The sequence below is a fragment of the Cervus elaphus genome, chromosome 2, assembly GCF_910594005.1.
Source record: "Cervus elaphus chromosome 2, mCerEla1.1, whole genome shotgun sequence".
Taxonomy (NCBI): domain Eukaryota; kingdom Metazoa; phylum Chordata; class Mammalia; order Artiodactyla; family Cervidae; genus Cervus; species Cervus elaphus.
The window spans coordinates 9,659,163-9,675,029 of record NC_057816.1 but is presented as its reverse complement, the minus strand read 5'-3'; the positions used below and the strand labels follow the sequence as shown (position 1 = coordinate 9,675,029).

Genomic DNA, 15,867 nt, shown 5'->3' with positions numbered 1-15,867 from the left:
ACCAGGGAATTCTCAGGAAGTTACGGCCTCTTAAAGAGGTCACAGGCTTTATAGTGACAGGAGTATGTGCCTGGTAATATGTTAAATCCTTTACATACATTATTGAATTTTCTTGACAGTTCACTGTAATGTTTTGTCATCCCTCTTGACATGATAAAATAGATGAACTAACATGCTTAAGGTCACAAAGCTAGTGAGTAGTGGAGCTGTATTTTTTTTTTTTTTAATAGTGTAAAACCATCATAACTCTTCTTGCTAGGCATTGGGTGGCTGGGGAGTGAGAGGGAGCCATCTTTCTCCCAGCTGTGGCCAGGGGATTTACTCCTTTCCCTGGCCCTTGCCTTGACTCAGTTCAGTTCAGTTCAGGTCAGTTCATGAAGAGTGGACTCATTGGAAAAGACCCTGCTGCCTTGATTCAAGCTGGAGGCAAATCAGTCCCAGACAGCTTGGATGGGGCATCACTGCATCCTACAGGCCTCCAGCCCGTCCTCTCTTCATTGTCTGATGCTGCCAGGAGGTTACCAAAGGGTGTCCCTACCAATAACACCTTTGCAAGGAGTCCTGCCAACAGCCAGGAGATCTGATCTCAGACTCAGAACTTTGGAGGAACCCCCTCTTCCTTTATGCATAGGTGGGAAGACACTCCAGTGACCAAGCACAGTCCTGTGACTACTTCACATGTCATTCTGATTATGATGGGGGGTGGGGGGGGGGGTGGGGAGGTGGGGAGACTCAAAAGGGTGTCAGTCTCCTTAGGTAGTGTTGCTATGGCAACCCCAGTCATCCACCTGGCTTTCTCAGCTCTGGTCTCAGAGGATCTTCCTTTCTAGGGGCAGCAGTATCTAACACTGAGAGGGAGGAAGGGCGAGGTTGTGTACATTCAAGCTCCCCTGCAGAAACCTCCTTTAATAAATAGCTCATTGCAAATAGTCCCATCTTGGATGAACATAAGAGGATTAATTCACAGTCTGCCTCCTGATGTGAGTGAAAGTTCACTACCAAAGCTCAATCTACATTGTCTCTTTTAACCTACAATAACCTTGTGAGATGGGTATTCTTACTCCATTTTGTAGATATGGAAATGTGGTTAGGTAATTTGCCCAAAAGCAGTATCAGAGTTTGAACTCCTTTTGCTATGACTCCAAATATCCTTTACTCATTAAGCTCACTGCTTTTCAACAGAACTGCCCAAGTTCAGGGAAGTGTGTCCGTGTAAAATGGTCAAGGAAGTCTGAGGTAGGTGAGGGCTTACAGGACAGAAATGGGGAGGACACGAGGTAGGGTGCCCGAATCGGCAGAGCCCTGGAGTCTGGAGCTCGCACGGGGTGTGTTTGGCCCAGTCAGAAGACCCTTCTGCCAGCAGAGAATGCCTACTGAGATTCCGGTTCAACCTTGAGGAAGTGAAGTGGCAGGTGATGTTGGAGAGTTAAGTTGAGCCCCACCAAGCAGGCAGCAGAACTAAGGCAGACGCCAAAGTCTAAAGCGTCAATACATTCGCGTAAATGCAAGTGCTCGGAAACTCAGGAGTAGACAAAGGAATGGGGATGGTTTCCTCGAGAACATGTGTATTAAAACCTAGATCGAACGATTACACACGCCCCAAAACGCCGGAGAGCTATTGCTTTAAGAGGCGCGAGTCTTCCAACATCACGTGACCTCGGACGTTCCGAGCCTTCTACAGAGCCATCACGGTGGCCAATCGGGTAGTGGGAAGCTCCTTTGTGGGCAGAACTCTTGAGGGCGCCCGCCGATTGGCTGTGTTCGTGGAAGGCGGGGCCTGGCCGCCGAGAGAGGGAATTAGTACGAGCAGGGTGAGTACGGGCCATCGCCGCCGCCGCTGCCGCCGCAGTCACCGCCACCGCCGTCTCGGTACCCGTCTTCGCCGTCCTGGAGCCCTCAGGTGAGCAAGCCCTCACAGAGCCGTCCTGCTGCAGATCGCGCGCTCACCGGCCCGGGCGCCAGATCCGCTGGGGGCCCGCCCCCTTCGCCGACCACGTGACCCAAGTTCGATGATCTCTGACCTCCTCCTCCCTGTCCCCCCCCCCCCCCCCCCCCTTTCGAACTGGGATGTAGCGCGGCTGGGTGGGAGGATGCGCTTCTCGGAGGCCGGCAGAGGTCAGTTCCCACGCCTCCTTACCGGTGTGGCTAGTGGCTGAGGATGTAGAGAGGAGGTTTAGGAACTGGAGACCTTGGTCAGGGCCGGACTTTGTGGGGTGTGATGTGGGCACGTAATAGGGAAACTTCCTTGGCGCCTTCCGCGGGCAGGACTTGCTGCTCCTACTTGACAGGTGGAGAAAGGTTAGCCATTGGCGGGTCTCCAACGCGAAGTCTCTGGACTGGGAATCCAGGCCTTGTTTCCCACGCAGTCCGCCGCTCCTCATGATTAGAGAGAGAGTTGAGTTCTTGCTCCCTTACCTAGGTAGTGCTGGCCAGATGATCTTGGGAAAATCATTTAACATTTTAACCACTCGGCTCTGATTTCCTTGGCTGTGAAATAGACACAATGTTTACTTAATACCTCTTTCATTGTTAATCCAGACGAAATGAGGTGTAAGCCATATAAAGCACTTAGCTCCAAGCTTCAGGCATAGTATATGCTGAGAAAAATAGCGATCGTGTGCTCATTTTTTCAGCAGGTGTTTACTGAGGGTGTGTTATGTGCAGACACCGTGCCTGACGCTGGGGATGCAAAGGTGAGCAAAAAGGCATGAACCTTGCCCGCATGGAGCTTACAGTCTACTGGGGAGGTAGATGTTAATCAAAAAGTCACACAGGTATATACAATTACAAACTGGTAACTGCTTTGGAAGATAAAGTCATGGCACATGGTGAGGGTCTGAGAAGACTTCTCTGAGCAAGTGACTTTTTAAATTTTAAAATTATTTATTTATTTGACTGTGCTGGGTCTTCCTTGCTGCATGGGCTTTTCTTTAGTTGTGGCATGCGGGGGCTACTCTCTAGTTGTGGTGCATGGGCATCTCATTACCGTGGCTTCTCTTGTGGCAGAGCACAGGCTTTAGGGCTTACGGCTTTGGTAGCTGCAGCTTGTGGGCTCTAGATCTCAGACTCTGTAGTTGGGGTGCACGGGCTTAGTTGCTCTGCAGCATGTAAAGTCTTCCCGGACCAGGGATCGAACCCATGTCTCCTGCATTGGCTGGCGGATTTTTTTTATCACTGACTCACTGGGAAGCCCCCAGCAAGAGACAATTTGAGACTGAGATCTGAAGGAAGGCCTAGGAGTTCACTGGACAAAGGGGTTGGGGGTAGAGGAGGAGAGCGTTCTAAGTCCAGGAAACAGTGTGTGAACATCCTGAAATAAGGTGTTTTTGAGGAAACAGAGGCTACAGGAATGCAGAACACAAGCAAGAGTGGAAAGAGATGTTTGGAGATGTAGGCACACATGTGGGGCCTTGGAGTCATGGCAGTTTGTTTTTTATTCTAAAGGCAATGAGGAGCCATTGGGAGAAAAGCTGCAGGGAGGCCAGGTAGGGTACCCACTGGATTTAGGGACCTGGAGGTCACTGGTGACGCACTGGGCCTTGTCAGAGAGGAGTGCTGGGGCAGAACCTGGGCGGGTTACTGAAACTCGGACCTCGCTGCTGTGGTGGTATTGTCTCACTTTGGCCCGTGTGGGCCAACCTTCTAGGTGTGGTGTGTGTTGTTGGAGTCAGTCATCAGCTGCTGTTTTTCTTGGGTTCTTATTTTGCCATATCCTGTGAACGGAAGAGCAGGTTCCTGCTCTGAGCCTCTCAGCCACACCGGGGAAGACCAGACATGGGCAAAAAGCCCAACTACTGAAAGGCTGACAGTCCCAGATGGCACGGGGCAGGAAGACCTCAAAAGACAGACTGGATCTGCCTTAGGGAAGAGGAGGGCATGGGGGCTTGGGATAGGGGGAGGGCGGGCCAGCCTGAGCACCAGCGGTAAGGTACAAGGCAGGCTGGAAGCCACGAGGTGGCCTTCCTGGGAGGATGGATCAGCACCATGAGCTCTGCGGATTCGGGACCAATCCCAGTATGTTGAGCCATGGAGTTGGGACTTTCCTTTTATGAGTCCTGGAAAACTACTGAAGACTTCGGAGCAAGGAACCGTCAGGGTAAAAGTAGCCTCTTCATCAGTGTTTAGTACTGGTGACTGTAGCACAGATCCAGAAGAAGACAAGAGTTTTTGTTTATAATTAACAATTGTAATGTCTTCCATTTGTGTAGTGTTCTGGCCCTTGAGTTTCTCCTACATCATCTCATCTCATCCTCATGGCAACCCTGGGCATTAGGGAGGGCAGGGGTTATTGCCACTATCTTACCAGCCCTCAGACTGATGAAAGTCTCAGCCTGGTTCACGTTGGGAGTGGTGGAGCAGGGCTGGGACCCAGTTCTGTGCCTCCCAAGGCCAGGCACCTTCTCAGACATCACTGCCGTCTGCCCTATGACCTAGCTCGAGTCTGGTTCTTGCTCTGAGCCTCAGTCTCCTCACCTGGACACTCAGATGAGCCTCCTTGTTCAAGGATTCTGGAGCAGCGAGACTGGTTTGGAGGGCCTTCAGTCAGGCTCCCGGACTCAGAGGGAGACTGGGCTACCCTTTCCCATCTCCCTTCCCACCCCCAGCTCCATCGGGGCCATGTCGGAGCGAGAAGAGCGGCGGTTCGTGGAGATCCCTCGGGAGTCCGTCCGGCTCATGGCGGAGAGCACGGGCCTGGAGTTGAGCGATGAGGTGGCGGCCCTGCTCGCAGAGGACGTGTGCTACCGACTCAGAGAGGCCACCCAGGTACACTCCCCCTCCTGTCCCTCCCTGTGACTGCCCTCTCCCCCAGGGGTTTATTCAGCTGGTATCTGTCAGGCCCCTCCAGAATACAGCAGAGGCAGTCCCCGTCCTCTCCAGGGCCTCCTCCTAGGCAGCTGGGCTTCCAGAGAGCCAGGCGCCTGCTGGGCAGCCTCTCACGTGCTCCTCAGCACAGCCCCGCTGGGCAGGCCAGGCGGGTCCATCGTCACATGCCCCATGTGAGAAACTGAGTCACAGAGGGCATGTGACACTGGGAGTTGTTTGCCCCCCACCCCCTGCTCCCTGTCCCCTGACTCCGTTCCTCCCCTTGCAGAATAGCTCTCAGTTCATGAAACACACCAAACGGCGGAAGCTGACCGTCGAGGATTTCAACAGGGCGCTCCGATGGAGCAGTGTGGAGGTGAGTGGAGCATGGGCTGCAGAGGGCTCAGCTGGCGCAAGCCTGCCTACCTACCCGGCTCAGGGCTGGCCACACAGTGAGACATGAAGGCCCAATGCACACACGAGGCAAGGTCACAGCCACCGCCGCACAGGTGTCGCGCCCAGCTCCCCAGGGCCAGGCGTTCAGAGAGGCAGAGGCGGCCACGGAGGCCTGGAGGCAAGGGAAGGCTTCTTGGAAGAGGTGGCACTTGAGCTGAACCTGAAAAGGAGGCCGGGATTAGACTCAGTTGTAAGGAAAAGAGGCTGTTCTGGGTGAGGGAGCAGCTTGATCACAGGTGTGGGTGTCAGAACATGCTGCATGGTTGTTCCTGGGCAGGGGGTCAGGGGAAGAAGATCACGTTTAGAAGAGAGGAGTGTTTTCAGAGCCGGTCTATGTGAGAAGGAGGATCAGCAAGCAGCCTGAGGGTGGGGTTCAGGGTCCCTGCGGCTCCATGAGGAGGGACCACGTTCTGCTCCTCACTGTGAGCAGCGGTGCTGCAGCCAAGTTCCCAGTGAAGGGCCTGGAGTCCCAGGCATCCCCCTCTGCTCAGGGCCTCTGGACTCCCTGCAAACATAGGCTCTGGGCCCTGGCCGGTCACGCCCCACTTACCTCCCCAGATTCAGCCTGCTCCCCAATCCTCTCTTCACTCAGGCCGTGTGCGGTTATGGGTCTCAGGAGATGCTGCCCCTGCGCCCCACCAGGGAGGGTGAGCTCTACTTCCCCGAGGACCGAGAGGTGAACCTGGTGGAGCTGGCCCTGGCCACCAACATCCCCAAAGGCTGTGCTGAGACGGCCGTGAGAGGTGACTGCTGGGGTCCTCCATGGGGCAGGGACAGGAGCTGGGTTCTTGGAGGAGTGGTGATGGGCTGGTGGGTAGATGGAACAAAATTCAGAAGGGTGGGTGGTGTTACAAGGGGCAAAACCCCAGGCTGATCCATCTCTCTGCTCTGGTTCTAGTTCATGTCTCCTACCTAGACGGCAAAGGGAACCTGGCCCCTCAAGGATCAGGTAATGGGTAGTACAGGGAATGGGCCCTCTGGTTGGACTTTCCTCCCTTAGGACTGAGGGTGGTGCCGCTACCCCTCTGAGTCTTCATCTGACAAGTATTTTCCGGTGCCTGCCTGGTGCCAGTCCTGAGTGGGCACTGATCCCTGCCCAGAGGCCTCACAGCTGGAGATGGGATCTCAGGCCTGTAACCAATCATGACGCCATGTTGGATGTTAGTGCAGAAGTCTGAGCGGCTTACTGGGGTCCCTGAGGTGTCATACTTCCAGGGTCTGCTGAACGGAGCTTACAGGGCCTGAGGCTTGTGAACGTGGACCTTGGGGATTAAGCAGGAGGCTGCCGGGCAGAGCACAGGTGGGAGGCGGCGTGTGGAGCTGGGCTGTGGAGGGCTTGCAAGGTCAGGGTGAGCAGGCTGCTCAGAGGGGCTGGCGGCTCTGTGTCCCGAGAGGCCTCCTGTCTGAACGGGCTGCTGGTGGGGTGGGCTGCCGGGGCGGGGAGCAGGCAGGGAGGCTGGGAGCGCCGGCTGCACCTGACCGCCTTCTGCCCGCCCTCTCGCAGTGCCCAGTGCTGTGTCTTCACTGACCGATGACCTTCTCAAGTACTACCAGCAAGTGACTCGGGCTGTGCTGGGGGATGATCCACAGCTGATGAGAGTGAGCACGCGGGCCTGAGCTGGGGCCAAAGTCCAGCCTTCAAACCCCCGCGGAAGTCCTTCAGAGGCCTGCTCCTGTCCTCTGCATGCTGGCTGATCTGGGTGGAAGCTGCTCTTGGTGGGGGGCTTGCTGCTCTGTGGCTGGCCCTTCTCCAGCACTGCTCCCCTTCCTGCCCCAGTAGGAACCCAGTTGCTTAGGGAATGGGCCGCTCTGCAGGGTCCTGTGGAGGGGGGGACGGCACATGTGGTCAGTCCCCCCACACCTTAATCCAGAGCCCATTCTTTGGGATGTCTGTTGACCTGGAGCCACTTGGGGCATCCACCTTGCACCTTTCATCTGTCTGGACTTGAGAGGAAAAGGAGAGGAAGTAGAGGGAGCCTGGTGAGGGTGCCAGCCAGACGTCATACCAGCCCTCTAGGGCTCCACAGGGCCCCACTGGACACTGCCTGTGCCAGGCCTCTTCCGCCAGAGGCAGAGGAGGGCTGGTTTGGTGGTCTGCTTGACCACGTGGCCTCTCTGTTTGAGGGTTTACCTCTTGCCCGCCTGGCTGCTGCTGTTACTTCCCATGCAAAGTTAGGACTGTTGTTACTTCACTCTCCTGCCTTACAAAGTCTGCTGCTTGTCCCCAGACACAGTGCACGTGGGTGGGCCTGGGGCCTGGGAGCTGGGTGCCTTTCTCTTGAGCTGTTGTCTGCTTTCACAGTGCCTGAACTTCAGGTCTTGATCCAGGAGCTGGGAGGGCACAGGTGGTGGAGGTTCAGGCTAAGATGGTCTTACTCATTGCCTCTATTTTTTTCTGCTTATAAAAGTAATACCAAAAAAAAAAAAAAAAAGTAATACCAGCATATGTTTACTATAGAAGTACTGTAAAACATACAAAGTAGAAATTGTGTAGAACCACCCACTCACATTTTTTTTCTATGTATAAACTATCATAGTCTACTGTCAATCGAAGTGGTATTAAACTAAACATCTGGTTTTAGAAAAACTGCTGTATTCAGTTAAAAATATGTTGGACATTTAGGTTATATTCAGTTCAGTCGCTCAGTCGTGTCCAACTCTTTGTGACCCCATGGACTGCATGGCGCCCATGGACTGCATGGATGCCAGGCTTAGGTTATATTCAGCTTTTTATTATTATAGACAGTGCTATGTGTGGATATGTGTCTAAGTAGGTTTTGTTTATAGTGGGTTTGTAGAAGTGGCATTGCTGAGTCAAAGTATGAACATTTCAAATGTTAATACATAGGTGCCAAGTTTTCCTTTAAAGAGGTATCAGTTTATACTTGGGGTGGGTGGACCAGGGCAGCGTGGCCCCTTCTGTTTCAGATTGCTCTCCAGGACCTGCAGACCAACTCCAAGATTGCAGCGCTCCTGCCATACTTTGTTTACGTGGTCAGCGGGGTAAGTGACCAGGCTGCGGCAGGGGCGGGTCTGTGGGGAGGAGATGATGCAGCAGGCTGTAGGCTCACAGGCAGGTGCCACCAGACGAGCAGGCTCTCCTGCACCCTCATGTCCCCCTAAGCACCCTTCTTCTCCCAACAGGTGAAGTCTGTAAGCCATGACCTGGAGCAGCTGCACCGGCTCTTGCAGGTGGCACGGAGCCTGGTTCGGAACCCACACCTCTGCCTGGGGCCCTATGTCCGCTCCCTGGTGGGCAGTGTCCTCTACTGTGTCCTGGAGCCACTGGCTGCCTCCATCAACCCGCTGAATGACCACTGGACACTGCGGGATGGCGCTGCCCTCCTGCTGAGCCACATCTTCTGGTAGCCTCCTGGGCCTAGCGCTGGTCAAGGGCGGGACTGTGGCAGAGCCGAGTGGCTTGGGGTGGGAGGTGGGGTGAAACTTCTGGCTTTAAGGCCACAGCTTGAGAGGTTGGGAGTGTCTTCCCTCTGATCTTCCAAGTCGTTGTGCCTGGGGTTTTATAAAGGGGTGACAGAGATGCCAGGGGTTTGGTCCGTCAGCCCTCAGGCCCTGGGCCCCGCCGTCTCGCTCGCTTCCCCAGTGTGCCATACACGTGCTGCTTCCTCTGGGTGCGGTGCCTCGTTCTCCTGACTGAATGTTGCTCCCACAGGACTCACGGGGACCTTGTAAATGGCCTCTGTCAGCAGATCCTGCTCTCCCTGCAGAAAGTCTTGGCAGATCCTGTGAGGCCTCTCTGCTCTCACTACGGGGCTGTGGTGGGGCTGCATGCTCTTGGCTGGAAGGTGAGGACCCTGGCTTTTCTCGCAGAACCATAAGAGCTCCTGTTTATAGTTAGAAAAATAGTCTTTCTTGTCCATGAACGTGTCTTCTTTCTCCATTTTTTAGGTTTTTCAGTCTTTCAGGATCCTTTTGTAATTTCCCCTGAAGAGAACCTCAATATAATTTGTTTACTCCTAGATTCTTGCTATTCTTTGATACTGTTGTAATGTCTCTTCATGGTATTTCTTATTGGTGTATAGAAACACAACTGATTTGTGTATTGATTCAGCTACTTCATTAAACTATCATTTTTAAACTGTAGATTATTTTGGGCTTTTAAGGTAAATCATACCATGTACAAATAATGAAAGCTTTGTCTTTTTTAAACCTAATGCCTTCTTTTTTTGAATTCGTTTTCCTTTTTTGGCCACCCCACATGGCTTGTGGGATCTTATTCTCCAACCAGGGTTGGAACCTGAGCCCTTGGCTGTGAAAGTGCAGGGTCCTAACCACTGGACCACCAGAGAATTCCCAAACCTAGTAATTTTTTTCTTTTTATTGCTAGGACCACTAATATCATTTTAAATATGTTGATATTGGGCATCCTTGTCTCATTTCCAATTTAAAAAACGGTACTAACAATAACCTGTCCTGTTTAGGCTGACGTTTACTTTGTGTGTTTGTAGATACCTTTCTTAGGTTAGGGGAATTATATTCTTAATTATTAATTTATGTTAATTTTATCAAATGCACTTTCTGTATCTTTTTGATTCTAAGGTTTTCCTGCTTTTATCTGTTAATGTTAATTGTATATATAGGTTTTCTTTTTTTTGCCTGTGTCACACAGCTTGTGGGATCTTAATTCCCAACCAGGGATTGAACCCCTGCCCCAGCAGTGAAAGTGCTGAGTCCTAACCACTGAACCACCGGGAACTCCCCATACAGATTTTCTAATAGTAAACTGTCTTTACATTTCTAGGATAAACTCACTTTAGTAATGGTATAGTCTTTAAAAAAGTGCAGAACTTTCATTGGAATATATTTTTTATATACAGTTGGATTTAAATGATTAATCTGTATTTATTAATGAAATCAATCATGTACTCTCCTCATATGGTTTTAGTATCAGGGTTATATTGGTTTTATAGAATAAGGTGGAGAGGGAGTATTTTTTATACTTTATATTTTTAAGTTTAATTATGTTTTATTGAGACACTCTGTTCCTTGAATGTCTGTACGCTGACTTTGTAAATTCTGGCATGCTGTTTTGTGGTTATTTTTGTGTGTGTATGGTTATATTTTTAACTAATAGTTACAGAATTATTTGAGTTTTCATATTTCTTGAGTCAGTATTAAGCTCTATTTTTATAGGAACTTGAAGGGCAAATTAATCACAGGGTTTAAAACTACATAATCAGAGTCCAGGTTTCTGAGCTGTTGTTTGTTTTTGTGCAAGTGGTTTGAATTGAGTTCCAGTTTACATGTAAACCAGGACAGTTCTTGGAATGTAGCAGATGGCAGCTAAATTTCTTGGTTAGCAGGGGGCATTACTTATATCCTTCAGCCCTCAGCACATATGTCAGTGATAGTGGGGTCATTTTATATTGTTTGTCTTGGTACCTCATCTTTATTCCCATTGCTTAATTAAGGCTTGGACATTCAGGAGTTTCCAAATAAATGTTAGCTGAATATGCCAAGGAGGGTATTTAGGATTCAGCCCTGTCCAGAACCAGAGATAAAAGTAGATCTTTCAGAGGAAATGGTACTTGGTAAGCAGTGAGCAAAAGAGGCACTCACTGCATTCTTCTCTTCCATCCAGGCAGTAGAGAGAGTCCTGTACCCACACCTGTCCACTTACTGGACAAATCTGCAGGCTGTGCTCGACGATTATTCAGTATCGAATGCCCAGGTTAAAGCAGATGGACACAAAGTCTATGGAGCCATTTTGGTGAGTGCCAGCCGTTTCCAGCCTCTCCTTCCTGCATCAGCTCAGCTGGCTTACTTTAGAAAATTAGGCCCAGGTTCCTTATATCCTAGTCCCACTGCTCTTACAGGTGGCCGTAGAGCGACTGCTGAAGATGAAGGCCCAGGCAGCAGAGCCCAACAAGGGTGGGCCAGGCAGCAGGGGGTGCCGGCGCTCTGACGACCTGCCCTGGGACAGCCTTCTCCTTCAGGAGTCTCCCTCCGGGGGCAGCGCAGAGCCAGGCTTTGGGTCTGGTCTTCCAATGGCTCCTGGAGGCGCGGGGCCAGAGGATCCTTCCCCTTCAGTGACCCTGGCGTACATCTACCGGGAGCTTTACGCCTTCTTCGGTGACAGCTTGGCCATACGCTTTGGTACGGGTCAGCCCGCACCCACGGCCCCGCGGCCGCCCGGGGACAAGAAGGAGCCGGCGGCCGCCCCGGACTCGGTGCGGAAGATGCCGCAGCTGACAGCCAACGCCATGGTCAGCCCGCAGGGCGACGAGAGCCCCCGGGGCGGCGGTCCTCCGTCAGCCTCTGCGCCCGCCGCCTCTGAGAGCAGGCCGCTGCCCCGCGTGCACCGGGCGCGGGGAGCACCCCGGCAGCAGGGCCCCGGCACCGGCACCCGCGACGTCTTCCAGAAGAGCCGTTTCGCCCCGCGCGGTGCCCCTTACTTCCGTTTCATCATCGCTGGGCGGCAAGCAGGGAGGCGATGCCGCGGGCGCCTCTTCCAGACTGCCTTCCCCGCGCCGTATGGGCCCAGCCCGGCCTCCCGTTACGTGCAGAAGCTGCCCATGATCGGCCGCACCGGCCGCCCGGCCCGCCGCTGGGCGCTCTCGGATTACTCGCTGTACCTGCCGCTTTGAGGCGGCTCGAGCTTTCGCCTCTGTAAATAAATCCCGCGCCCGGAAGTGACGTCCCCGCGCTCGTGGGTCGCGCCGGATGAGGCGGGGCTTGGGCAATTGGCTCCTCCGGCGGCGCTTCCTGGTGTTGGGGAAGTCATGGCGCTGGCCTGGTTGCAGCGCGTCGAACTCGCGTTCTTCGCTACCGCCTTCTTATGCGGAGCCGTGGCGGCCGCGGCGCTGACCCGGACCCAGGTGCGGTTGCGGGACGGGGCCGGCCGTCAGGGTGGGTAAGCGGGGAGCAGGCAGACCCTGAACCGGAGAGGCCGCTGCTGTCCGGCCCGGCAGAGTTCTGGCGCGCAGCTCTTCGGAGCTAGTCGCCCAGGTGAGGCCGGTCGACGGCGGAGATGCATCGGCGCTAATTACCTCTGTGGATACATCTGTCCAGGTCGTTCTTGGGAAATCATTACCTCGCAAAAGAAACGAGTCCTTGGGAGTGTCTAACAGCAGATACAGCCCGGCCGAGTGATTTCCTGCTGCATAACCTCACCCTGGCTGTAAAACAAGTTGGACCAGGTCCCTTTAAATAAGACATCATTGTGCTGAGCCTCTCAAAGAAAGCATAAGTAAAGTCGCTTAGTCGTGTCCGACTCTGCGACCCCATGGACTGTAGCGTACCAGGCTCCTCTGTCCATGAGGTTTTCCAGGCAAGAGTACTGGAGTGGGTTGCCATTTCCTTCTCCAGGGGCTCTTCCCGACCCAGGGATCAAACCCGGGTCTCCATGCATTGCAGACAGACGCTTCACCGTCTGAGCCACCAGGAAGCCCTAAAGAAAGCATAGTGTAAAAAAAAAAAAAAAAGAAAGCATAGTGTAGTAGAAGTGAGCAAACTACCAAATTGTTGCGACGCAGTGTGTCATATGGCAAACCAGTGATGTAGCAGAAGCCAAAAGTTTAGCTCAGTGTTTACCCCAGCCAGGCAATCATGTTAATAAACACGCTCGTTTGACCCCTGTAAGTAGGCACTATTACACCTATTTTATAGATTAGAAAACATAGGAGATGGCCGAAGGTTACACAAGTTTTGGTTCTAGTCTAGAATTTCTGTACCAGGGGAGACCAGAACTTGTTAAGTATTTCTGAAGCTCATTGTATTTTATAACCATTGCCGATTTCCTCATCTTTCTGGCCACTGCAGATTTGATTTCCCCACCAGACGCACTCATCTACTGGCCCAGAAACAGGAACTGACAGTAATACACAAATAACTCTCTTAGAGTGGCCCTGGTCTAGATTATCCCCAACACTTGCCATGAACTTGCATTCAGAGGTATTAGCCTGAAATCTAGGACTCAGCAGCTTCTTTCCACAGGGTTCCTTCAGTGGCAGCTGTCCTCTGTATGGTGTGGCCGTCCTGAATGGCTCCTCTCTGGTCTTGTCCCAACCCTCGGCCCCATCCCTCTGCTACTTTGTGGCTGGGGCCTCGGGCCTACTGGCCCTCTACTGTCTCCTGCTTCTGCTCTTCTGGGTCTACACCAGCTGCATCGAGGACTCCCACAGGTGACTGCCCGCTCTGAGGGTCAGGGGTTGAGGTGGGAGGTGTCCCACTTCAACCACAGGCTTCTCTCCCTCCTCCTAGAGGCCCGATGGGGCTCCGCTTTGCACTGGCCACCTCAGCTATAGCCATCTTCCTGGTCTTAGTGTGTGCCTGTATTCTTCGATTTGGCACCAGTTCCCTGTGCAAATCCATCATCTCCCTGAACATGACTAGGTAATGGGAGAGGGGGGGAGTCTGGCTGGGGCTGTCTGCTTCCCTCTGTAGAGTATCCCATACTCCACTTTTTATGTGCCCGTCAGTTCTCATCTCAAAAGGGCACTGGCGTGAAAGGCTATTTAGGGTTTATCTCCCCTTTCTCACGACTGTTTCTTTGACCTCACAGCTGCTCTGATGCCCAGAAAACTCCATGGATACCCCCTGGAACCGCTGTGCAGTTTTACTCCAACCTACATAATGCTGAAGTGAGGCCCTGGGATATGAAAGGCTGGGTGAAGACTGAGGGATACAGATTCGTGTAATGAATCGTAGAATACCATCTGTAGTTTTAAGAGTGCTCACCAGTGTACTCTGAGCTTGGTCCACCCGTGAGGGGCTGAGGAGCTGAAGGCTTGACAGCCTGACCGTGAACAGCTGAGTGGTATGTGGGTGGAACCGGCTGCAAGATGGGCCCAGTCCTCACACTGCTGTCCCTGTCTCCCACAGACTTCCTCTTGGGTGACTCTGGTTTTGTGGTGTGTGGTCCTGGTGCTCCAGGTTGTGCAGTGGAAGTCTGAAGCCGCCCCATACCGGCCTCTGCAGAGGGGGGACCCTGAGTGGAGCTCTGAGACAGATGCTCTTGTTGGGCCACGCCTTTCCCATTCCTGAAGACTCACCAAGGAGTACTTCTGCAGCCAGACTCCATGCCCAAGTGCCTTTAATCCTCTTGGCCCGACACGGCTCTGTTTATGAGGGTAGCCTTAGTTTTCCCTCCAGGAGGGAAACGTGATGACACCTCTTTTCCTACAGCTGTTTTTGTACCAGAGTATTATATTACTTTCTTTCTTCATCTCAGTACTGAGTTCTTGGTGTAAAGCACTGTAGGTAGGGTGGATAGGAGTAAGGAGTGAAGGCTAAACAGATATGGGTCAAAAAACTCAAGAGGTATGGGCAGGTAGCTGCCCTTGGGATGACTGCTCTTTTATTTGCTGTTAATGAATTCTGGGCCCCCTGTGTGACCCTGGTTATCACCTCATCCCTAAGGTTCAGTTTTTATTCTGAACCTTAGTGACCTGAGGTTGCTTCTTCACAAGCTACGGTAGGCACCCACAGTGTTGTCAAAAAGTTTCGTGTTGGGGAAATGTCCAGCTTTGTCCAAGAGGAAGTAGAAGCGTCGGCCTTTGACTTTCAGAGGCAACATGGCAGGGACTTCTCCCCGGTGGGCCATGCAAGATACCTGGTTTAAGGGAACCGTAAAATGGGCACCCCAACCAAAGGGGGCATGAGTGGTGAGGGTCACTTGCTTCCCTCCAGCCCGCAGCATCACTGAACGCACAGAGCGGAGGGAAAAGAGAAGACCAGCACCAAGTACCAGGGAACCTGTAGGAAAAGCAAAGATTTGGGTTTTCACTGGAAAGCTAAGCAGCAACCCTTTCAGTGCCCCCCGAATAAAAATAATTGTGATGATAATAACATTTATTGTGTCCCTCTTACACCCCAGTCATATATTAGTCATTCCTCCCAACAGCCTTAATAGATACCCATCCCCATTTTATTTTATTTATTTATTTTATTTATTTTATTTTTTTTCCCCTTCCCCATTTTAAAACAGGATCCAGAATAAGGCTACTAACTTGCTCAAGGTCACAAAATAAGAGACAGACGGCAGCTTGAACCTGTACAAGGGCTTGGCGCTCAGGGACTTCCAACTCTAGTGTACCGCGCTCCTACCCACTGCTGCTCATCCGGGAGGGTCGAGAGACCCTTACTCTTCTTGCCCGAACACAGGATTGTGCCCACCCTCTTCGACCAAGCTGGGAAGCTAGCCCACACCTTACCGATGGCGCCGCAGCCGACGGCAAGGCCGTAGCGCCAGAGCGTAGAGCGCAGGTCCAAGTGGCCATGGTCTGGGGACTTGGCGTTTGTTGGACGAACCGGGGTTGGGGGACGGGCCAAGGAGGCAATGGCCAGGGAAGCCCAGAAGACGCCCTGGCCGGCGCAGAATAGCCCGAGGACGGCGAAGAAGCGGCCCCGTTCGTGCTGGAAGAGCAGCACATCCCGTGGCGGAGCCGTGTCATGCAGGGCCCGGCGCGCGGGCAGTGGCTGCAGGGCTCGGAACAGCAGCACAGACCACCTCCTCCCGGGCGCCGCCATGGCGCTGCGCGGAGCCGTTTCCGGGGCGGGACTTCCTGCCAGCTAGCCCCGCCCCACCACCAGAGTCCTTCAGCCCCATCCCTCGGTCCCCGCCCACGCCTGTGAAGGGTAAGGCTA

The 15,867-nt window shown here is 53.0% G+C and overlaps 3 protein-coding genes across 8 annotated transcripts; 2 read left to right on the top strand and 1 right to left on the bottom strand.

Annotated features, from left to right (window-relative positions):
- The first annotated feature begins 1,683 nt into the window (after positions 1-1,683).
- Positions 1,684-11,920, top strand: TAF6L (TATA-box binding protein associated factor 6 like). 6 transcript variants are annotated; one of them, XM_043871369.1, is made up of 12 exons: positions 1,731-1,900; positions 2,637-2,693; positions 4,605-4,764; positions 5,093-5,179; positions 5,852-6,002; positions 6,158-6,208; positions 6,764-6,858; positions 8,188-8,262; positions 8,404-8,624; positions 8,933-9,065; positions 10,862-10,990; positions 11,097-11,920. In XM_043871369.1, the coding sequence occupies exons 2-12, from the start codon at positions 2,686-2,688 to the stop codon at positions 11,865-11,867; spliced, it is 1,881 nt and encodes a 626-aa protein (XP_043727304.1). In that variant the 5' UTR covers positions 1,731-1,900; positions 2,637-2,685; the 3' UTR covers positions 11,868-11,920. The 6 variants fall into 6 exon arrangements, with proteins under 6 accessions (XP_043727331.1, XP_043727304.1, XP_043727323.1 ...); XM_043871388.1 differs by having other exon boundaries at positions 2,634-2,693; XM_043871379.1 differs by lacking the exon at positions 1,731-1,900 and adding an exon at positions 2,035-2,115.
- Positions 11,921-11,966: 46 nt separating this feature from the next.
- Positions 11,967-14,451, top strand: TMEM179B (transmembrane protein 179B). Its single transcript, XM_043871444.1, has 5 exons — positions 11,967-12,098; positions 13,216-13,403; positions 13,483-13,614; positions 13,784-13,862; positions 14,104-14,451. The coding sequence occupies exons 1-5, from the start codon at positions 12,003-12,005 to the stop codon at positions 14,263-14,265; spliced, it is 657 nt and encodes a 218-aa protein (XP_043727379.1). The 5' UTR covers positions 11,967-12,002; the 3' UTR covers positions 14,266-14,451.
- An 83-nt stretch (positions 14,452-14,534) lies between these two features.
- On the bottom strand, positions 14,535-15,768 carry TMEM223 (transmembrane protein 223). The gene is made up of 2 exons (XM_043871453.1): positions 15,435-15,768; positions 14,535-14,976 (listed from the first exon to the last, which is right to left on the bottom strand). Exons 1-2 carry the CDS (start codon positions 15,748-15,750, stop codon positions 14,684-14,686), a joined length of 609 nt encoding a protein of 202 aa, XP_043727388.1. The 5' UTR covers positions 15,751-15,768; the 3' UTR covers positions 14,535-14,683.
- Between the last annotated feature and the right edge of the window lie 99 nt (positions 15,769-15,867).